The sequence below is a fragment of the Platalea leucorodia genome, assembly GCF_965183815.1.
Source record: "Platalea leucorodia genome assembly, chromosome: 4".
Taxonomy (NCBI): domain Eukaryota; kingdom Metazoa; phylum Chordata; class Aves; order Pelecaniformes; family Threskiornithidae; genus Platalea; species Platalea leucorodia.
In genome coordinates, this window is record NC_138826.1 from 16061821 (window position 1) to 16084264 (window position 22444).

Below are 22444 nucleotides of genomic sequence, written 5' to 3' on the forward strand. Positions count from 1 at the left end.
CACTTTAATGTGTGTTCGCAGCCCGGCTGATCCCCACAGCCATGGAAATATTAGGTTGACGGATGTGGTCTGTCGCCAGTGCTCCCTCAACGGGTCTGCCTGTCAGCTCGCCGATGATGACATTAACACGGGAAGAAAGTGATGACAAATGCCCGTTATCAGGGAACGAGGCCTGTGACAAATCGCACGGCGCCTCGCGAGCAGCCCCATTACGCTGTAATAAAAAAAGATGGATGGCTCAGCGCACTGGGGCCCCGCGCTAATGCGATTTCGCCTGGTCTCTCCGGGTTCTAATTAAGGCAGAAAACGGAGAACGAACAGGAGTCCCCGGTGCCCAGCTCCCCACCCGGTCCCCCCCTCAAACACCCTGCGGTGATGGGCGCTCGTCCTTGGGGACGGTGCCCCTCGGCCGCCCCGGTGCCCCAGCCCCTTGGGAGAGGGGATTTGGGGGAACGATGAGAGATGAGAGGGGTGGGGTCTTGTGGTAGAGGTGGGGGGCTTGGGGGGACCCCCCCCAACCACACCTCTGCCGGGTGGGCTGAAGGCTCCTCCATCTAGGGCGAAGGGAGGAGGGGGAGACACGGCCACCGTCAAGCGCGTCACTCGCAGACAAATGTCACCTCCACCATCTGCTGCAGCGTGCAAGGCGGGGGGGAGCACTGCATGGCGGAGAGGGGCTGGGACAGTGTCACCCCAGGAGGAGGATCAGCCACTGCGGAGCAGGGACACCGACACCAGCCACCAGGTCCGTGGGGACAGAGAAGGGGTGGCAATCGGGGGTTGAACTGTGCATGAGGGGTCCATGGGATGCTCATGGGAAGCAGTGACTTGCTTTGGGATGGGGATGAGGGACGGCAGCTGCGGGAGTCACACCCCCCTCCCCAGGAGACATGGCCATCTGTACTCACGGAGCACAGGGATGGCTGTGCCCTTAGTGACAAGGAGACAGCCCCAGCTGCCAATGAGGGTGGGAGAGGGCCGCATCCAGCAGCCACTGGGGAAGAGGGGCTGTAATCCCCCCAGTGTGGGGTGCACAGTGAGGATGAGCACCCCACAGCCCCAGGATGGGATGCCCGGGCTGCGCACACAGGTGCTTCTCCTGACAGACTCCATACCTCCCTGCTGTCACCCACCCGCTGCAGCTGGGTGTCCCCACAGCCACCCAGCTGCCTGCACGCCCCTCACCCCCTCCCAGCACCCCAGCAAGGAGGTAGGTCCAGTCTCCCTCCCCACCCCACAGCCTCATCTCCCTTGGGTGTTTTCACTGGGGTGCAGGAGGAGATGTGCAAGCGGTGGCTCGCTCCCTGTCCTCTCCCCAGAGACCTGAAGAGCATCCACAGATGTGGTCAGACTTACGGGGGTCTCAGTGGGCTGTAGATAGCCCCATGAGTGCCTTCAGTTCAGGCCTCCAGAGAGGAGCAGTTGCACTGCCATCAGGGTCCCTCTGCGTGGCTGGATCCAGCCCTGCTGGCACCTTGCAGACATGGTGAGAGGCCATGCCAGTGGGGTTTTTCCACCTTCTCGGCATGCAGGGAAGATCTGTGCAGCCCCCAGCCCTCACCAGACCTGATGTGGGTGATGCCAAGGGGGTGCAGCCCCTACATGCACTCTGCACCCCGCAGGACAGCGTGGAGCAGCCGTCTCCTGCTGGGGGTTATGGCCAGATCCAGTGTGCATTATTTACCTTGTGCCAGGCAGCCTGTAGGCTCAGGATCTCCGTTTCTTTTGCTTCGCTGCATGCATCTCTGCAACTCCAGGCAGGACACAGCAAGGCACGGGGAGTCGGTGGCATGGGGACCTGCCAGGGGACATCACTGTCCTTCGGCAATGGAGAAGGAGGCTCGGATGAAGGATGCTCCCTGCCCTGGCACCGCGTTGTGCTGCTCTGCCCGTGCTTTTGAAACTTCTTTTTCTTTTCAGTGCAAAGCTGGATTTCTTCCGGAGTGATTCGTGAGTGATTCCTGTCGTGTCCTGGGGGATTTATTGGTCATTTCAGGTGTTTTTTTAAAGCTCCCACTTATTTACGGCTCCCCATGCCCCTTCCACCTGCCCAGGCCTTCAAAGGGGATTTGACAAACTTGAAATATTGCTGGAGCAAAACTGATCCCACACGGCAACCATTTTCAGTGGTAGCATCCCAGCTCTGTAGTAAAAGCTGCTCATCTGGAACTGGACTCACCTATCTGTACTTACCAATTTTTACATCCCAGATCTAACTTTAGGCTTGTTCAGAGTGAGAACTGAGCAATGTCCTCCAACGGCTTCTTCTGAATGTAGCTCTCAGCCTCTGGTCCTGTCTAGCAGCATAGATTCAACCTGCTCTCCTGAAGCCAGTGGTCAGAAGAAGTGCAGAGGCCACAGAAATGATTTCAAACAAATCACCTTTGCGGAGAGCCAGCTGGGAATGCACCGAGCTCCTGCTTCCGCAGCAGGTTCAGAGCAGAGGCCGTGCTTCCCCAGCTGGGCTGAGCTTTGGATGCTGCACCTGGATCTGTCAGTGGCCAATGCTCGAGGGTGGTGCAAGCCACAAGCTGCTGTTGCCTGAAATTGGCTTAGTCCTAAGAAGGACCCTAAAAAAAAGTAAAAAAAAGTCATTCCCATAATGTTCAGGCACTGGAACAGGCTGCCCAGGGAAGTGGTTGAGTCCCCATCCCTGGAGGTATTTAAAAGATGGGTAGATGTGGTGCTTAAGGACATGGTTTAGGGGTGGACTTGGCAGTGCTAGGTTAATGGTTGGGCTTGATGATCTTAAGGGTCTTTTCCAACCTTAACAATTCTATGATTCTATGAATGTTGCAAAATGACCTGCAACGGGGTTATGTGAAGGACGTGGTAAATATCTTGAGGAGGGGTTGCTGGCAAGGATGCGAGTTTTCACTGCAGCCTTGCAAAGTTAATGCTCCTTGGATGAGAAACAGGGAGCAGAAATGTGTGTTATCCGTTGGAAAGCACAAGTGTCAGTCTGGACGCCAGCAGACCCCTCAGTTTGCACACAGCAGCAGGAAGCCCAGTGGGACGGCGACAGACCCATTGCATCTGCGGGATGGGCAGGCAGTGTCAGGAGAGGCTCGCCGAGCCCTGCCTGTCCGGCTGAGGGGGTGGCAGCCAGTACACCCCAGCCCTTTGCAATACAGCCCACCAAAAATGAGCCCTGCCCACCTCAGGCAAGCAGGCAGATACTGCTCTCAGGGGAAAAGCCCTAACGTCTTACCTGGGTATGGTTTGTCACCTCCTCACCCTTCCCCAGCAGAGAGCAAAGGCAGGGTGTCAGCAAGGCTGCGTCATACGCAGCGTCACCCTGAAATTTGGGCAAGACCAGTGGCGTTTAACTCCACTCAACAGCAGTACAAACATTTGCCAAAATCTGGCCCTGGCTCTGTCTCAGAGGGGATGTTATGGGAGAGGTTTGTGCAGCCATCTCCTGGGGATGCAGATTTCACCCCAGGTCCTGTCTCTCAGCCTCAGGACCCTGCGCTGCCCTGGGAACATACGTGCCACCCTGTGGGTGAGTCCCCAGCCAAACCATCGCATGCTGCGTGGAAAATTCGCTGTAGAGAGCTGCTCCTGGCAAAATAAAGCCAAATCAGGAGAATCAGGAGACTGGGCAAGCAGGGAGCTCCTGCAGTGCAGCCAAGGGGTGGGAGCCCTCCAGGCAACGGGACCATGGTCTGGTTTGTTCCCAGTTTCCCCTCCACTGCCTGGGCAAAGCTGGGCTCCTGCTGGGGCAGGGAAACCACAGAGCAGGGAGCACGGATGACACCAGCCACGGCAGTGCCACCCCTGGGGGACACTCGGGTCCTGCCCAAGCACAGGACAGCAAGAGAATCACTGTGTTGTGCAAATGCTCCTGCAGAGCTTCAGGAGTCAGAAACTTTGTTCTTCGTGTGCTCTTGTCATTTTTTTTTAAATGTTCTCCCTTATCGCCAAATAGTGGGGAGCTCTCGGTGTGCGGCCAGGAGCGGGGCAGGTGCTTTTTATAGCCTCCCCAAGGGCTCCCCCCAGCCCACTCGGAGCACCTAGACTGGCAGGTCAGGCTGGCATCATCCCAGGATGGGGAGGGGCTGCTTGGTGGGTACAGGACTATCAAGGTTTACAGCCGTGCCAAGGGCCCACCTCAGCGGTTGCTGCAGGCAGGGACTGGGGTGGCAGCTGAAATAGGTGTCCCCAAAGCTCAGCTCCCATAGTCTGGCTGTGTTGCTAGGCTGGTTATCCAGTCCAGCCAGGAAAGCAAACAGGACTTATTGCCAAAACAGCTGGAGAGCATGTCGTGATGGGGCTGAGTGACGCAGGGCCCACGTGCACTGGAGTGGGGGGGTCTGGGACCTGGAGAGACACGTGTGCCTGGGGGGGCAGGAGGAGTATAACCCCCCCAGGAGATTTCTGCACGCCAGAGCTCATGGATCATGGAGGTGCGGGCAACAGACCAAGGCGGATGCTTCAGGCCACTGACTGTGGCATTGCACTCTGCTCTACCTGTGCCAGGTCCTCCTGGTCTCTCAGCCCAGCAAGGCTGAGCCAGGCAGGGGCTGGGCTCTGACACCTGGTGCCTTCTCTGGCTCTGCTGTCAATGTTCATGAAACCATCAGTCCGTGGGTGCCTCAGTTTCCCCCCAACAAGGAGCCACCCCTCCAGGCTTGACGTTGCTGACTCAGGACCCCACTGCAGGTAAAACAGGAGGAGAGCACAGTCAGGGAGAGCCCTCAGGAGAGGGGACAGGGACAGGGTGGAGGGGGACAGGCTGGGAGGTACCTTTGCTCCAGCCCTGCTGCCCCTGGCTCTGGGCAGCTGTGCCATTGCAACCAGGAGCCTCAGCAGCCCCCCTGCCCTGCATCCCCCCTACCAGCCACTTCACTTTCGCTGTAGCTCTGCTGACCTGCCATTAGTTATAATGCCTGAGCCAAAGTAGGAGGTCAGCGCAGGCTGGCCCCGACATAAATCAGCTCCCTATGGGCAAGGAGACTGGGCGATGGCAGTGGCAGGCACCGCCACGTGCTGCAGGCCCCCTGGGATGCTGCCCAGGGATGGAGGCCTTACCCCCGCTCCTGCCCAGCCAGACTCCCCGGGGACCATGCTGTCCCCCTAGCAGGTCCTCAGGGTGATGGGAAGCACTGTGCCACCCACCCCGGCTGGTTACGGGGGACAAGGGACACGGTGGGGTCCAGCCAGAGAGAAGTTGCATGGCCCCACAAAATGAAGCAGGGGGGCTGGGCCCCTAAAAGCTTTGAGGGGGGACAGAGGACCAGCTCAGGAGGTGTCCGCAGCAGAGCTGGACGCCCATAGAGGTGACACGGCTGGAGGCGGGTCAGAGGGGTGGCACCGCGGGGCTGAGGGGACAGTCTGCAGGCTGGGGACACCTCCCGCTGCCCTGCTGGAGGGCAGCCTGGGTGGAGGGGGGCATCCCCCCAACACGGGGCTGGCTGAGCCGCCTGCCCAACGGGCCCCGGCACAGGCCCGAGCTGCCTGCAGCCCGCCCGTTGCTGCCGATACCCAGTCCTCCAGCTCCCTCTGCTGCCTGCGAGGATGGCGGCTGCCCGAGCACGCCGCATCGGGGCTGGACCGGGAGCAGCTTCTCGGCCTCCCAGAGTCCCCGGTAAGGCCCTCACCCACGGGCGACAGGGCTGCTGCACCAGCACCCCCCCACCCCCCCGGGCTGCTGCCCCGCAGAAGGGGTGTGGGCAGGGGGTGCTCCCGGCACGTTGCAGGGGACATGGGGCACCCAGCCCCGAGCAGCCCCCAGCGCGGGTGGAGAGCCCGGTGGGTGGCTGCAGACCCCAGAGACCCCAAGGAGGGACAGACCGTGGCGAGAGCTCAGCCTCAGTACTAGACACCGGAGACTCCACACAGGGACTGCAGCTCTGAAGTCCAGGCGCTTGTAAACTGCTCCTTTCAGCTTAGGTGATTTTTTGTCTCCGAGTAGACACTTGTGTCCACGCACACATGCTGCGAGTGTCAGGAGCTGCAGAGCAGCCAGTCTATTTCTTTTTAAAACTTGACATAAGCAGGTAAATGATCCCCAAGTAACGCATTTACCACAAGAGGGGAAACATCGGCTCTGCCGCCGCTGCCGGAGCAGGAGTGCCTGCCTCCCATTCCCCCCGGTGACGGGGAGCCTGAGTTATGGCCCTGTTGGAGAGACAGCGGTTTGTAAATGCCTCCGTTTGTGCTGTTTTCCAGGCCGACCAGAGCCCATTGATCACCGGGGCAGGAGTGAAGCCAGCGAAGAGAAGCAGGAGCGGGAAAGGCGGAGGCACGCAGCTGGAGCCGTGCCTGGGGCTGGTGCGTCCTCATGGGACACGCAGCCATGCCGTGCCAGGAGCTGGGTGCATGCAGGGATGCTGGGATCTGGCCTCTCCTGGGACCTCTGTGTCCTTTCCCCTCTGGGAGATCCCTGGTCCGAGGACACAGCCTGCATCTTTCACCCCTTGAACAAGCTGGTTTGCTTGGACTTGGCCAACAACTGGAAAAGGGTTTAAGTCAAGGACCCCCATGGCACTACAGGGAGAAGGTCCCTGTGCCAGGGTGGTGCAAGCAGGGAGCCTTATGACAAGCCTTATAACAAGGCTGGTTTGGGGGTGAGGACTGAGCCTTTATTTGGCCACATCTCACAGCCACTAAATGCTACCAAGGCTCCTCGGGAACTGGCATGCTGTTTGCACCCAGTGAAACTCAGACCCTGCCCAAAGAGCAAACAGCCTCAGGAAATGCAAGAAGGAGGGAAACTGAGGCACAGCGCGACAGTGTAGCAAGTGGAGACGTCCTGGGTTTGATCCGGGGCCTCAGTATTGGACCCTTTTACAACCTCAAGCACTCGCTGTAGCACAGCCAGTGTTGAGAGACTTACCTGGGCAACCTATAAACTGCTTTGAGTGAATTTTCCCCCCAGAGCCAGGCAAAGGAAAAGCCATTTGCCCGGTGCCTGGGATGAACCTGAGCAGTCTGGGGACTTGCATCCCCCACGCTGCCGCAGCTTTGCAGCAGCATCCCAGCCACTCGCACATGCAGTGAGCATGAAGGAGGCATCTCAGCACCATGGGACAGGGCAGACATGGGGGTCATGTTGGACACACCCTCCGCCCAAAAGCCATTCCCTGGGAGTGGGGGACACGACACGGCTGCTCCAGGCACAGCAGCTGCCCCATAAGAGCTGGTGTGCTTTAGGTACGTGGTTGCTGCCCAACCCGTGAAGCTGCCCACCCTCTCCCTGAGCCCTGCACAGAGCCAGGCTGCTCCATGCCAAGGGGCTGTGTCGGATCGGGGCGCTCGGCTCTTGAAATCTTACCTGCAAGTCACAGGCAGGTTGTTTCCCACAGCGCAGGTAGGGAAACTGAGGCAGGGAGGGCTGCTGGGACTCGGGGAGCAGGGGAAGGTGGCAGTGTCAGGCACAGGCCTGTCCTGGCTGCACCATCCCTGCTAAGCCATAGGGAAAGTCACTTGCCTACCAAGCATGAGACAACCCCCATGGGATATCATGGTCAGCATCCCCCTGCCCGGCTGGGGGGGACGATCCTGGGGTGCCCAAGAGGGCACCAGCTCCAGGCTTTGCTCCTCCAGGCACAGGCTCATGCTGACCGCCAGCCCCTGCCGTGGCCTCCACCACAGGACACGGCACGGCATCCTGCCACGTACCCACGCCACGTTCCCATCAGGGCAGCCCTGCCGTTACCAGGGTGGATCTTCCTCCAGCCAGAGACCACGGGTGCTGGAAACAGAGACTGCACCACTGAGTGTCAATGCCAGGACCTGGTACATCCCCTGCTGCATCCCTCGCTCCTGCTGCCCACCGGCTGCGCAGGCTGGGCTCTCGCTCCGCATCCCCCGGCGCTGGGGATGCCCTGCAGGGAGCTCTGCCCCCCTGCCAGACCCCCCCGCCTGCACCCCAGCAGCCCTTCCCTCGCGCTCCACGCCGTGCCGACATCGCCCTGGCCATCAATAGCGCTTGGTTAATTAATTTGATGGGAACAGCAGGGACCGCACTTTGCATTTAGTGAACTTCGAGAACTTCCAACCTCATCTTCATAATTGGCCTCATAAATTTGAGGAAAGAGAGAAATCAGCAAAGCCAGAGGAGCGCAGGAGGCGGGAGAGGCCCCGCACGCGGGAGGGCGGGCAGGCGCGTGAGAAGTGACTCTATTTGGTGTCCTTATTTAATTTTATTGCACAGATCCATCTTCGCCCGCCCCCTCCCTGCCTAGCCCTCTCTCTCCCGCTCTCCCTGCTGGGTTCACCTAATCATGATAAATTCATATTCATTTCCCTGCCTGCTCCGGCGGGGGGAGCAGCTCCCTTACATTCACCAGGCTGTGCTACCATTAGCAAATATTTACTCATGAATAAGAAGCGCCAGCATTAGAAGCCAAACCACCCCCTCTGCACCCCTTTTCCCCAAGCCCTGGTGCCCTCCCACCCCGGCACAAGGACAAGCATGATGGCTAAGGATGGGTGTCCTCCCCGCAGGGTAGGGAACAGGGTGGGAAGAGCTGCCTAACGCTCAGAGCTGCAGCAACTTGGCCCAGGCTTTTTCTTCCTTTTACCCCAGGGGCAGAGAGACCTTCGATGGGGGGACAGGAACTGTCAGACCCCCCCAGTCTGGACCCACCGTGGGGGGGGTGGGAGCGAGGGCCTCTGCAGCGGGAGCTGAGCCCCTGTCCCAGCTCCCCGACTTTCAAGTCGGTCTCTAAGTGCTGCTGTGTTTGGGTTTATTTTTAATTTTCAGGATGATCAGACTCACAGCCAGGGAGGGCAGGAAGGGGGTGCATTGGGGAGGGGGAATAGCTGAAGCCCCTTCCTGGGAAGCAGGAACCAGGCAACACCTCATTAGAGATGCCTAAAACCATCTTTGCTCACCCTGCCTGCACCCATCCTGGGGGCTCAGCACCCACCTCCTCCCAGGCACCCCAGGAGCTCCATCCCTTCCACCTTCTTCACAAGTGTGGCATCCCGGGGTTTAGAAGAGGCAGAAGCTGTGCTGGGGTAAGGGGGTGGCCACATCCTGCCCTGCTGCAAAGGCAAAAGAGGGATCTCGGAGAAGCACGTGGCCCCGGGGGATGCCAAGCTAGAATTAGCCCCTGGCTTGGGGTCTGCAAGTAACTGGGAGGATGGAGGGCAGGATTAGGGGCACAAGGAGGAGAGTGTGTGGCGCGGCTCTGTCCCCTCCATCCAGGGCAGGGGGGACTGCCCAGCCAGGGCTGACTCACAGTGGGCAGTACGGTCCAGCTCCTCGTGTTCCTCCCCTTGTACCAGGACGAGGGAAAAGCAGGAGCCTTCACCATCCAGAAATGTCAGCCCCAGCTGCTCTGGCCGAGCTTAGTCATGCTCCTTCACCTGCTGCCCCTTTGCATCTGCTGCAGCTGCACCCAGGGGAAATGACCCCCATCTATCCTTGGCCCACCTGGCTGCAGCTGGCCACAGGAGGGCCCTCTGTCCCCTCCAAAGCTCCTGGGCAGGCATTTGTGGGGTGGGAGGGGACAGACAGACACCAGGCCCCTTCCCTCACAGAGCAGGGGGCTGGCAGGACTTCTCCCCACATGACATGTATGCACTAGGGCCACCCTCATGCCATTTCCCAAGGGACTGAGCGAACAGTCCCATTCCTGAGCAGCTCTGACCCCACAACCCCCTGTCTGGCCTCCCCCCAAGTAAAAGCAGCACAAACAGCAGGGCTAGGGCTTGGATGTGCTGCTGCAGCACCTGTTTGGCCCCAGGGTGTGAATTCTGTCCCTGGAGAGGGGGGTGACAAAGGGGAAGGAGCTGGGGGCCAGCAGTGCCACATCTCCCCCACCTCCGGTGATGTCCCCAGCACATGGCCCTGGTGAGACGGGCAGCCCCAGCCCCCCAGGAACAGCTCACCCCAGCATCCAGAGCTGTGTTTGCCAAGGGGAGCAGGCCCATACTCTGCTCCCTGCCCCGGCCCAGGGCTGCCAGCCATAAGGCTCTAGGAAAAACCCTCCAGGAACATCCCAGAAGCACTGCAGGGACAGGGAGCCCCCATCCACCCTCCCTTTGGGGCAGGACTATCCCCAGCCCTGGATGAGGCCATCTGTGGCCCTGCCTGGCCAAGCCTAGATGACCCCAGGGATGGGGACTCCCTCCTCTCTGGGGCTGGTCCCAGGGCTGCAGAGCCCTCCTGCGGAGAGAGTGCTGCCCCGGGCCCTCCCAGGCCCTGGCCTGGGGCTGACTCCCCTTTGGCCCTGGAGAACCCAGCCCAGCCCTCGCTGGCTCTGCCCCAGCCTCTGCCCACCCCAGCAGCCCCTGGCCCTCTCCAGCTTCTACGTCTCCCTTTTGAGCCAATGTTTCTTGCTGCTCATCTCCATGTGCTCCCTTGGCTTCCAGGCTGTTCAGATTCCCCTTGGAACACCAAAGCATTTCCATACTCAGGAGACCGAGCTGTGTTCCAGGCACAAAACAGCAGACAGAGCAGCAGCCAGCTCCCATATACCCTACTCTTTGATGAAATATGGAAAAGCTGACAGCAATCCCTTCCTGACTCCACACATAAAGAGCTCAGCCCAAGGCTCAGAGCTCGGGAATTGCTCCTTTCTCTGGGCACGGCCAGTCCCAGCTCAGCCACGTGGCCAGCTGGATGCCGGGACACAGCCAGGTCCCGCTCTGCCACAGGAGGATGGTGGCCAGCAACTCCCTGCCCTGAGAGCCAGAAGTGGGGATCCGACAGTGTGAAGGTCTCCACTGCCTTCTCCCTGCCTGTACTGAAAACAAGGAGACAGGCCAGCACAGGAGGGGCTCCTGGTCAGCCAGAGGGAAGAGTCCCAACACTTGCAGGGCAGAGAGCAAAAAGACAGAGATGCAAAGGAAAAAGAGAGAAGGGATTTATTATATTTCACATTCCAAAGCACCAAGACATGCCAGAAGACATTCATTTCCATCAGGTGTTCAGCAGAAAGGCTGGGCTGACAAATGACATTGCTGGGGTCAAGGCCTCCCCAGCAAACACCCTGGCCCCGCTACTGGTGCCCAGCAGCCACGGCTGACACTGCAGCAAGAAACTGTGCAAACCCGCCGGGTTTAATGCCCTTGTGCCTGCCCTGGCAGCAAACACGCAGCTTGTCACCGCACGTGACAAAGACACAGCAGAGTGCAGAGCGGGGGTGGCCGGGTGCCCTGCAAGACGAGGGAGTGGGAGGCCAGGCCCAGAGATCGCCCAGAGGGAGCCCTGGGGTCCTGGCACAGAAACCCCCACCATGGCATTCCTGGCAGCCGATGCCGCGGAGCGGCACCTCTGCCAGGAGGAACCACTGCAATACCCATAACGGAGACGGAGCACTGCAAGTCTCTGGGACATTCATCTCCAGAATATAAAAATAGTTGAGGTTTCCTGAGAAATAAAATTCACTCCACGGAACTGATGGGGCCAGCACACACATACGCGTATACTCAAATACACACACACACACACACTCTCTCTGACCAAAGACCAGATGACTCCATGGCTTCCACACGTACAAAGGGAAAGCTTTGCTTCACCCAAATTAGAACTAAACTATCTCCTCATGCTTCTCTCTGCCTCCGTGCCTCCTTTGCACAAACACACAGCCCTGCCGGGTTACATTCAGTGCCGTTACATTCAAACCCTTCCTGAGCACAGCTCCCCTGAGCCGCGAGGTCCGCTCCTCTCCTGCACTGAGAGGAAAGCAGCCCTTGGGGCCGCACCGGGGGAGAATCACAGCTCTGCGCTGGAGGATCCTCAGCACACGACGGGCTGAGAGCAAGCAGGCAGGCACAGCACATGGTGTCCCTGCGCCTCCTTCAAGGCCTACCTGGCACCAGCTGGTGGCAGTTGTAGCATTCCGGTCCCATGCAGCGAGACCCACCAGAGGACACAAGTCAGCTCAGATGGAGGGAGGACACAGCAGCAGCACAGGGGGACCCTTCATGATTCCCACAGTAGCAAGTGTCAGCAGTAGTGAGAAGGGGTAAAGCCTGTTCCAGGGCCAAGCCAGACCCTGGCTGCCTTCATACACAGCTCAAGCCAGAGATTTTGGGGCGTCTGTGCACAGACACAGAGGAAGATGCATCCCACTTCCCCCATTCCCAAGCACTGGGAGGGGCTGGATCACAAGGCTCTGCAGCCCAGCCTTCTGAAGCTTCCCAGGGAGAGCAGGGCCAGGGTAGCTGAGAGGCAGCAAGCCCTTTAGGTAGCCAGGGGCTGCCTGTTGTCTGAGGCAGCGCTTCCAGGATGGTTCCAGCCCACGGCTTCTGCTGGGTGAAGCCACACAGCTCTGCCAGCAGCAGGGCCCTGTGCTTGCAAGGAACCCCAGTTTGCTGGGATATGTTCCCCAGTCTGCAGTCACCACAGAGCGGCACTGGGGAAACTAGCACCCTTCAAAACAGCAGCACAGCAGTGGGCCCAGGGTGCTGGGTGACAACTGGGTGTCACCAGTCCCGTTCTGAGGGCTCCCGGTAAGGCAGCCCCAGCTGAATGAAGACATCTTTCTCTGTGGGAGTGGGCAGAGTATGGCCAGATGCCACCTTGACACCTCCAGGGCCTCGCACCACAGCCGAGCTGAGGGCATGCTCTGAGAGGCTCATGCCCTTGGTCTTGGCCAGGGCCCGCATGGAGCGGTTGAAGTGAGCTGAGCCAGTGAAGTAGAGCAGGGCGCAGGCGAACTCACTGTAAGGCACGACGATGATGTCAAGCCGCCGATGTCGCCGGGCTGGCCCAGGGAGGCGGCACACCCCCAGGTACTTCTTCTGCTCACCATTGTCCTCCTGACTCACCAGGTCGTCTGTAAGGAAGCCTGGAGAGAAGGAACAGGCAGAGACGGGCTGAATGGCAGAGACTTCACCCGCATTCCAAACTTCCCACTGTCCAGACAGCAGCTGAGGCATCTCATAACGTGCTGTGGGACCCCCAAGGGCAACCCAGCCTCAACCCTGACAGCCTCACGCAGACAGGAGAAGCCATGCTGAACTGCAGCAATACTCCCCCCTTAACACTGGCTGCAGAGCTGCCCCTGGAGCAGGGCCAGGACCAGGGGCAGTACTCCAAGGACTTACAAGATGTCCTGTCCTTGGGAAAAGCAATCACCTGCCCTTCAGTGAATGCCATTCACCTCATTGCCTCCTCAGTTTGGCCATGCTAAGAATGGCTTTGAGCACTGTGTGCCAGTCCCCAGCCCTCTTACCGCTCCTGTGGAGGCTGTCAAGCAGCTTGCTGAACACCCCACGGTGAGACTGCCCATCTGGGTGAGTGACCAGCACATCCACGTCTCCACAGGTGGGCTTCCCCCGACGATAGGAGCCACATGCCACACACACGAGCCCCGGCTTCAGGGCCAGGGCAGCTTCTCTGACCTCCAAGAAGAGAAAGAGGGATGAGGAGTTAGAGACCAGTCTCTTCATGCCCTTTCCATCAAAGCAGCAAAGGATCTTGTGCCTGCCTCGTGGCCTGTCCTGCATCTCCACAGTCTCCATACAGAGCAGACATTTGGCAGGCATGGCAAATTGCCCCACCAAGGATGCTGGCCTGCTATGAGGAGCCATGTGAGCCATGGTGGCCTCCACCCAGTCCTGCAAATGCCCAGCACACTGCCACACAATACAATGATCTACCATGGCGCTACTGTCAGTCATCAGCTCTTGGGGGCACTGGGCTGGAGCTGGGTTGGGAGAAGCAGGAAGATGTAGCAATGCTGAGGAGGTGAAGTGCCTCCTTTCAGGGCCTTTGGTTTCTGAGACAGCAGGAGAGAAGAGGCTTTTCAGCTCTCCTGTGGGCCAGGAGGACAAAGCTCACCAGCTCTGCCCACAAAGAAAGTCAGTTCAACACGAGATGGTCACAGGTCCTGTTTCAGAAGGAGAGATGAGCTCATGAAGAGTTTCCCCAGCAGGGCCCAAGACAGCAGAAAATCTGCAAGTGCCCCTTGGAGTCCACTCCTGACAGGAGCTCTGCCTTTGCAGGAGAGCTGGGCTTCGTGACCCAGAAAAACTACAAATGTCCCAGCATTTCAGACCGAACGGATGCCAACATGCCGCTGGCAGCAGACACATACAATCAGAACTTCCGCTAATGCAGCCACCTCCAGGCTGGACCCCAGCTCCTGTTTTGTGCAGACAGTGCTAATTCTGATGGCTTCATTCATTAAACGCTTAAAAAAGGCTCCTAGGTCCTTGGACAGGAGTAAAGTATCCTTGGTCTGATTGTGCCAATCATCCTGCTGGCAGCAAATAATTAGGGGCTCAGCAGTTCCCAGTGACGAGGCCATCACAGAGGCTGGGGTTCAGGAAGGCAGTGTCCATGCCCACAGCCCCTTGTCACTCTTGGGGATCATCCTTCATTAGCAAGAGATAAACCCATTAACCTTTGCCCCAGAGGTGCTCCAAGAAGCCACAAGCCTTTCTCATGCGGAGCAAGCCCTCCTCTGGTGTCCTTGCCCCCCTTCTGGCTTTAAATGAAGATTTCTAGAAAACTCCCAGCCCCACCCGAGAGCCTAAAAGCTCCTCAGATCTCACTGTGACAGGCAGCACAGACAGTGACTAATCCCTCATTCTCTCTCCTGGGCCTGGATCAGAGGTGTGTGCGTGTGTATGGAGGGTAGCACAGTAATCCCATCAAGATAACAATAGACCCACCCCCAAGAGCCAGCTCCTCGACCCAGCCTGCCTGGGAAAGGGACCACTCACCACCAAAATGGCTAATCCGGCACACGGGACTGACACCCCAGCAGGAGCCTGGCAGGAGTGTATTCTTCGTGGCCAGGCCCTGTGGCCGAGTGACAGGGTCACGCTGGCTGCTGCTTCCATGGTGATCAGAGAGCACAGGGGTAGCAATGACGGTGTGTCCCCCAAGCTCTCTGCTCACTCACATTAGGGTACACTGGCTTAGCACTCCATAATCCTGGGGTGCCATGGCATAGTAGAGCAAGCAGCACCCATCTGCAACCTGAATCCCACCTGAATCCCCTTCGCTTCCAGCAAGGATATCCATGCTCAGTCTCCCCACTGACAACCAGCTCAGAGGGTGCTCACAGCTTCCTTTGGACAAGCAGCACCAGAGAGACAGCTCAGGGGCCTCGGCTGAAAGCAGGCATCTCAGAGAAGATGAGAGGCAGGAAAGAGAAGCTGGAAACCTGCTCATCCAACCACGCCACACGCAGCCTTTTTCAAAGCAGTGTGTAGAACTGACACCTGTGAAGTATCCTCCTCCCTGCCAGGCACTTAAACTGAACCTTCCTACGGGGCAAGGTAGGTGCCTTGTGTGCCCATGCCCAAAAAGGGTCCCCCAAGCACTGACCCTGCTCAGAGGAGAGGCTGAAGCACTCCGCTATAGCAGCAAGGGACATTTCCACAGCACGCACCCTCCTGTCAGGTCCCAGCAGGTATCCCACTCGGAGGGCCAGGGGCTGAGCTACTCACGGTTTGTTCTATTTCTGCAGCTTCCTCCCGAGGCATGCGCTCCAGGAAATCTGTGTAGTGCTTCAGCCCCACAGCTTGTTGGCTGGTGAGAGTCGCCTTGGTGCGGATATCATCCAGCGTCCGGAAACCCTAGTGCAGACCATGTGATGATATTCAAACATCTACCAAGACTTTGCTCTTCAAATACTTTCAAGCACGATTTGGGGAGACTGTATTTAACCTGTCTCAAGTCCTGGCCAGTCACAGCTTCTGAGATCACATGTAGAGACCATTTAGGGCCTGGTTCCTAAAAAGGATTTAGGGAACCCCACTACCCACAAACATCTCTGATCTCCACCCCACAGTGACTTTGAATCTTAACTAAACCTGACAGAAAGTTACTGTTCTTAAGGCACTGTGTTCCTATAGCTTGAAGGAAAACAAGTGATGCAGGTAAAGGAACAACACTCAGAATATCCCAATGAAGGAAAGCCTACAGTGTGAAGACAACCATATTTTTAAGACAGCAAAGAATACAGTCACGAACCAAACACTACAGGAAACCAGGCTTCCTTAGCTCTGTGCTCAGGAAACAAATTGTTTTTAAAGAAGGAACCCACCCAGTGGCCTGGGTTGCTCATGTTGGCACAATAACTTTAACTTCATTTTTATAACTGCCAGACAAGGTGGACGGCTGCTCTGACAGCTACAGGAGGCAGCCAGGCCAGCAAGCCAGCAACTGGATCAGGAGCCTTCATGGCCAAGATGTCCTGGCTCAGGCCTGGCTCTTAGCAGCGTCATTGCAGCGAGCAGTGTGAGATGAGCTCCAAGCAGGAATGCTAAGGAGGCAGTGTCCCCCCCACTCCTCCTATTGCATGTCTCTGTTGCCAGTCCTCCACCCAAACTCACGTCTCAGCTGGGTGCACTCCGTTCTCCCCAAACACACCCACAATGGGACCCAGCCTCACAATTCCTCCTGTACCACCAGACTCAAATCCCATCTGTGGGTATTGGAATTTGAAACTGTTTGTGAAAGTAATTCTGCACTCAGAAGCAGTCTTCAAACCCTAGTCTGAGAACCTCTTCTGTAAGGCACTAAACTTACCTGCTGGTACCACATCTGAGCTGTCTTGACCCCTGCTCCCCAGATGTTGGAAAACAACTCCAGCACAGGCACACTCTCACTGATGTGATCCAGCTTGCGCAGGTGCCCACTCTCCAAGATCTCCAGGATCTTATCTGCCATTCGCTTCCCAATCCCAGGGATTTTACAGGCCTCCTAGCAAGAAACCAGAGCCGCTACTGGAAAAATTAAGGCTACAGACAAGCTGGGGAGCTGCTACCCACTCAGAGCCTGGTTAGCCATTTGATCAGTGGCTGATAAGTGGCAGGACTAGTTCTGACTGCTGCTCTCTTCTCTAGCCCAGGTTTACATAGGCTACATCGATTCAATGCCAAGTGGAAACAGAACAGGACCGAAACACTATCACACTGAATGGTTGGGCTGTCACAGCCAATCAGGCCTAGACCCAGTTAGTTTTATATATTATCTCCAATGGTGGCAGTTGCTGATGTCTAAGAAGAATGGGAAAATATCCCTGCATTGAGCCTGGAAAAGACATTTATCTCATGAGTGCTCAGATCTGGCCCTAAAAGACTCAGACTCCCCTTTTCTGCTCATCTGAAAACACCACAGGTGGTCAATAAATACAACTCGCACTTGCTACACAGCTTCCACCAAAACTCTCCCACAGCAGGGAATTGCCAAGGCCTGAAGATAAGCTCTTCCAAGCACAGAAACAGAAAGGAATCTGGCTCATAGCAGAGCTAGCATGCTGGGTCTATCTCCCTGCTCCACCACCCTGGGAAGGTGTTTTACCTGGTAGGAGGTGACTGGTTTGTGGTAGCTCTTGAGTGCATTGATGGCTTTCGAGTAGCCCAGAGCTCTCCATTTGTCCCCCTGGACAGAATAGGCCTTTGCCAGCACTTCCAGCTTCTCTGTGATGCACTGGTTGTGATTCTCCTTCTTGCTGTTGGAGGAATGGGCGCAAACCCACTTGCTGGCAGGCTGGGCCACTGCGGAAGAGCTGTCACTGGTCTCCTCTGACGATTTCACAGGGTAGCGGCCAGAAATCAATGCTTCCAGATCTCCCTGGGTGACACTAGCATCTTCTCCTTCACTGTCTTCATAATCAGAGACTTTCTTTAGGGAAAGGTAGAAAAGCAGCCATGTGAGAATAAGTGCATGCCTCACATATGTCCCCTTGGCACAAGCTGCTCCTGAGAGTAGGAAGTCAGAGCACTAACCAACCTCCAGGGCACGCAGGGCTCAAACTGCCATCTCTAGAAGCCATCGGCTGTATGCACACCATAGCTCTTCATGCCTCAAGCTACTACACATGCACCCCTTGAAGCTACGTGCACATCTCACAGAGCACAGGAGACTAGAGACTGCTGTCCGCCTGTGATCCAAGCACACACACACCTCCTATAGCCAAGACCCTGAGACCTAACTGAGGTAAGACACTGGTTAAGTGAGCAACTGCTGCCAGCAGCATGGTACCACGATGCTGAAATCCCTGGCTGGGGGAGATCCTGACTCCCAGCTCCCACTGGGAAACCTTTTGCTGGTCTGGTGGCTGCATAGACACATCCCTCACATTCAGACTCTGCACCTTCCACCCCATGATGCAGATCACAGGAGATAGGCACTGAACTGTTTTCATGTTAGACACAAAATCTTAACAGGGTAGTAAATTACAACCCCCCCATTTTCCCCATGGCTATCTGCAAGAGAAAAGGGGGAGGAAGGAATGACACAAAGGACTCCACATTCCTCAGTGACAGAAGAAAGAACCAATGTATACATTTGCTGATACCCTCAGCATTAGGATGCCTCTGTGTGGACTTAAGAAACAATGAGCCTTGGCTTCAGGTAACGAACAAAAGGGGATAGAAGTGGGAAGCCACACAGAGGCTTTGTAGACTGCTTTGCTCACTGGGATCCCTCTCTCTCCTGATGTATAAACACAGAAGTCCATGAAGATCCAAGAGTTCCTGCACTATGGAAGTAACCCTGAATGGCACAGGGCTGTTTGGGATCAGTCCAGCAGTTATATGCAGCGCACAGGTCCTGTTATGACTTTCTGCAGCCTAAGGCAGAGCCGTATCCTTACACCCTCTGGTTCTTCTGGCTAGGGAGGTCTGGAGGCACAATTCCTGCATGATACAGAGCTGAAGTCTTTAGGCAGATAAGGCAGGATGCTTCCCTTTTGTAATCTTGTTTTATAACTCTGAAAACTGGGTCAGACTGCAGATTTGATAGACTACAGCAGTTTTATTCGCCTTGAAATGTAACTCCCTTAATACAGTGTTCCCTCTGAGGGCAGCAAAGCCTCAGAGTGTTCAGATCGGTTAGTAAGCCCCTTAAAAGCATTTAAGGAACATGTTATGCAAGCATACTGCAAACAACTCTGCAGCTGGAGCGTGCAATTCCCATCCTCTCGGCCAGCAGTGTCACATAGGTGAAACGGCACATAAACCCCTGACTCTGTACGCTTCACCAACAAAGCTGATGGACTCTTTACAACCATACGTGCAAAACCAACTAGTCCCATGAGCTTCTAAGGTACTCCAGGATCCTACAGCAGCTGACTTGCTAGAGCTAAGTGAGACTGGGACGTGCATGGCTTGTCTGGAGCACAGCACAGGAGGCAGGATAGCGGCTGAAGCAATATGCCACCCGAGAGGGAGGCAGGCAGCCTGGGGTAACATTCACAGGTGCCAGTGAATAACTGGCACCGCTTGCAAAGGCTGCCTTGCAGAAAACTACTGCATCCAGATGCCAGTCACACAGTCTTTGCTACAGTCTGGTAACAGGGTTTACTCACAGGAGTTTACATCCAAACACGGAACTCCCAGAGCAGCCCCTGTATGCAAACACAGAACTCCCAGAGCAGCCCCTGTATCCAAACACAGAACTCCCAGAGCAGCCCCTGTTCAGCATGAAACACTGGCACACTCATCATCTCCTAGAGAAAAAACATCCACCCAAGCTAGAAGAGACTCTGTGCTTAAATGGAGGCTACTTCTAAGCTGAGATTTCAGCTTCACCTTTACTCTTGTAGCTAGGTCTTAAAAGTGGTTGTTACTGTCTTTAAAGCGTATCCTGTGCGTTCTCTCCTCCCCAAACTCACATAGTCCTAAGCTTGGGACAAGGGATTTTACTGAAGCGTCTACAAATATTGCTTTTGTGCACAGACTAACAGGAAATATCATTGCTTGAGGGGATTTAAAAGAAAAGAAGGCAATAAGGCTTCAGTGTCTAGCAGCTGCCTGACCACCCAAAGTAAATGTGAGCCGAAAGCAGGGCAGATACCGTAGGATCCATAACAGTACAAAAGATTCCTTCTCTCATTAAGTGAGAGATTTGTTAATAACAATGGCCACTAAATTAGAGTTACAAGAAACAGCAAAGACGGGGTAACTGCAAAGGTGACGCAGTTGAGAAGCAGCCAACTCTGCCTATAGCACACTGGATATTAAGTCTGGGGAGAAAAGATCCCCCCCTACACGTATTCAAGAGAAAGCCTAAAACAAAGGAGCCCTCAATGGGCTGCCAGTTAGGGAGTAACTCAGGTTTTTGTGAAACAAAATTTGGGACTGTATTAGAAAACAGATTCCAGCACTCCAAGGCAGCTGTCTAAAAAGTCTGGGGTAACTTTGCTACAGATAGATCTGAATGATGCCAGTGCCCAAAAAGAATTCAGCAAACTTGAGCAAAAATACAGAGAAAGGAAAGAAAGCTAACAGCAGGTCGGAGAAGCTGACTCACAGCAGAGGCCACTAATAACCCAACACGGATATTTTAAGCACACCACCACAATCATTGGAGTGGCAACCTGATCCACTGCACATGTGTCTGAACAGGGTGCTTGCCAAGGAGTGCAGAATGGGTCAGTATGGCTCAGGCAGGAACACGGGATGAAATATCAGAGCCAGCTTCCTGAAAGGGAGATATTCTCAGCCAGGGAATATTCCTCAAAAGGACGCAGGGGAAACATGATCACCAGAGTGAGCCTTGGCCTGATCAGAGCACAAGGACTGCTTCAGATAGAAACGTTCTGATGGGGACAGGAATTTAAGGGGTGCTGTTTCTACTTTTCACACCTAAAAGGGACAAAGAGAAGCAGTAACCATGTCCACAGCCTGAGTCTGCCAGTACTGACCCACTGAAACATCCAAATGCCTTCCCTTTGCTGAGAAAATCTGGCATTGTATCCCTGCAGGGACACTCTTAGCCAGGAAAAGCAGCATGCAGGATCTGTTCACAAGGAGAAGGGCCTGTGTGGGAAGCCTCACCTCAGCCAGCTGCTGCTGCCGAAGGGTGCCCAGGCCTCGCTGCAGGGAATCCTCCACCTGTGCTTCAGTATTTGGTTTCACTGCTGCCTCCTCTCCTGGGGGCTGGATCTCTTCACTGCCCAGGACCTGCTGCTGCTGCTCTTTCTGCAATTCTCCCTCCTCCAGGTACCTGCCATGGATCAGATGCCTTAGTATAGGAGAAGGAGGACTTCTCAGCCCCCAGAAGTTCAACTGAGAAATCCTTCCACATGTTTTGGGATGGAGGAAACAACCCATATGAAATACACTCTCTCAGATCACAGATGAATTACTCTGCTTTTGGCTCAATTCCCCAATTTCCATCCACCTCGCTGACCTGCAACGTCCACTCCTATCTACCTCACTCTTAGACTCCTTCTGCAAAACTTTCCCAAAATATTTTGATCCTAACCTGTGGCTGCCTGCTGCTCCATTCCTTATTTCCTCTTGTGCCTAGTTGTCAATTCTCTCTACTTTTCATCTGCAATAAGTAAGAAACAGCATTTAATCCTCAGCATTTTTAAAAGAAATCTCCTTGTTATCACTGATGGATGAGGAAGAGGTGTCTTTAGCACCTGTAGCAAGTGACAGCACTTGTGTTAGCACTTCTGAGCTCTATTCCATGTTTTGCTACCCCACAGAATGGCAACTGGTCACAAAGTCACTAAATCTCAGGCTGTATGGGGAAAAGTGACTTTGAGTCATGCCTGCAGGAGCTGCAAGGAGTTGCAGTCCAAGATTTTGAGCAGAGGTCAGATTTTAGTGCTGCTCAGTTTAGGATAGAACCGCTGTGGGGAGGAATGACAGCGTGGCATTTGCGTACCTGTGAGGGATAAAGACGCGGTAGCCAGCGGTACTCAGCAGCTTCTGGTCTCTAATACAAGCACTTAGCCAGGATGCCTTCACGAGCTGCAACCCCGAAGGTAGCTTGGTTAATTTAAGGAGCCGAAAGGCCCGATCACAGTCCATGTCTTCAGCCACAATGACGTATGTCACCTCCGAGGAGAGCTGGTTGTGTACAACACCCCCGTTCTGGACAATCTGCTTGTGGAAGATCTCCGCCCTGGCTTGGCCGATGCCAGCTTGCAACACGTAGGCGGTAACTGGTTTCAGCCACTCTGCTGAGGAAAACACGGGGACAAAAGCTCAGTGACAAGAGAAACAGTGTCCCAAACCAACGGGGCTACGTATCTTACATAGGACTTGATGGCACCAACAGTGGCAGGTAGTTTTTGAGGGGCAGCAGCTGGACACACCAAAGCAAGCTGGATGTGATCTCTACAAAAAACACACTCAGGGGCCAGAAAAAGTCTTTGGGGGAACAGCACCCCCAGTTAGCAAGCTGGGGTAGAAGTGTTATGTTCCATATCATGGGCACGCAGGACTTACCCTCAGGTATCTCTGTTCCTTCCTCTTTTGGGATCTTTGGAGGGACGCTTTTCCCTGAGTCATCCCTCACCTTCTTCCTCTTGGGAAAGGCTTTGACAATCCCTCGTGGCTCCATAGGCCTGGTGGCAAGTTTAGCTGCAGCTGCTGAATAACAATAAGAAAGAAGGAGGTTGCTTAGAACCACGTTACACAATCACAGCAATTTAAGATTCACTCATTTTGCTCAATGTCTTTGTTGCTTTGGAGTTCTTTTTTTGTTACTGCCTTCCAGAAACGCTTGCCCTGAGGGAGGCTCCTGGAAACAAGAATTGCAGCCCACAAGGTCAGAAAA

At 55.6% G+C, this 22444-nt stretch overlaps 1 protein-coding gene across 13 annotated transcripts in view; it reads right to left on the reverse strand.

The window, feature by feature from the left end:
• The window catches only part of POLL (DNA polymerase lambda), a 24288-nt gene continuing 1844 nt past the window's right edge, over window positions 1-22444 (reverse strand). For 5 of the 13 annotated variants that reach the window (XM_082309922.1, XM_082309926.1, XM_082309929.1 and 2 more), the window contains exons 2-9: window positions 22114-22257; window positions 21548-21845; window positions 20707-20875; window positions 17225-17548; window positions 16451-16624; window positions 15367-15495; window positions 13140-13308; window positions 10818-12752 (exon numbers count right to left, since the gene is read on the reverse strand). In XM_082309922.1, the coding sequence (XP_082166048.1) occupies window positions 12388-12752; window positions 13140-13308; window positions 15367-15495; window positions 16451-16624; window positions 17225-17548; window positions 20707-20875; window positions 21548-21845; window positions 22114-22228 (1743 nt within the window). In that variant the 5' untranslated portion in view covers window positions 22229-22257 and the 3' untranslated portion in view covers window positions 10818-12387. Of the gene's footprint in view, window positions 215-605; window positions 1972-2193; window positions 2571-2676; window positions 4660-10817; window positions 12753-13139; window positions 13309-15366; window positions 15496-16450; window positions 16625-17224; window positions 17549-20706; window positions 20876-21547; window positions 21846-22113; window positions 22258-22444 lie in introns of those variants that run through there. The other 8 variants (XR_014227954.1, XR_014227955.1, XR_014227956.1 and 5 more) reach the window with 8 other exon arrangements.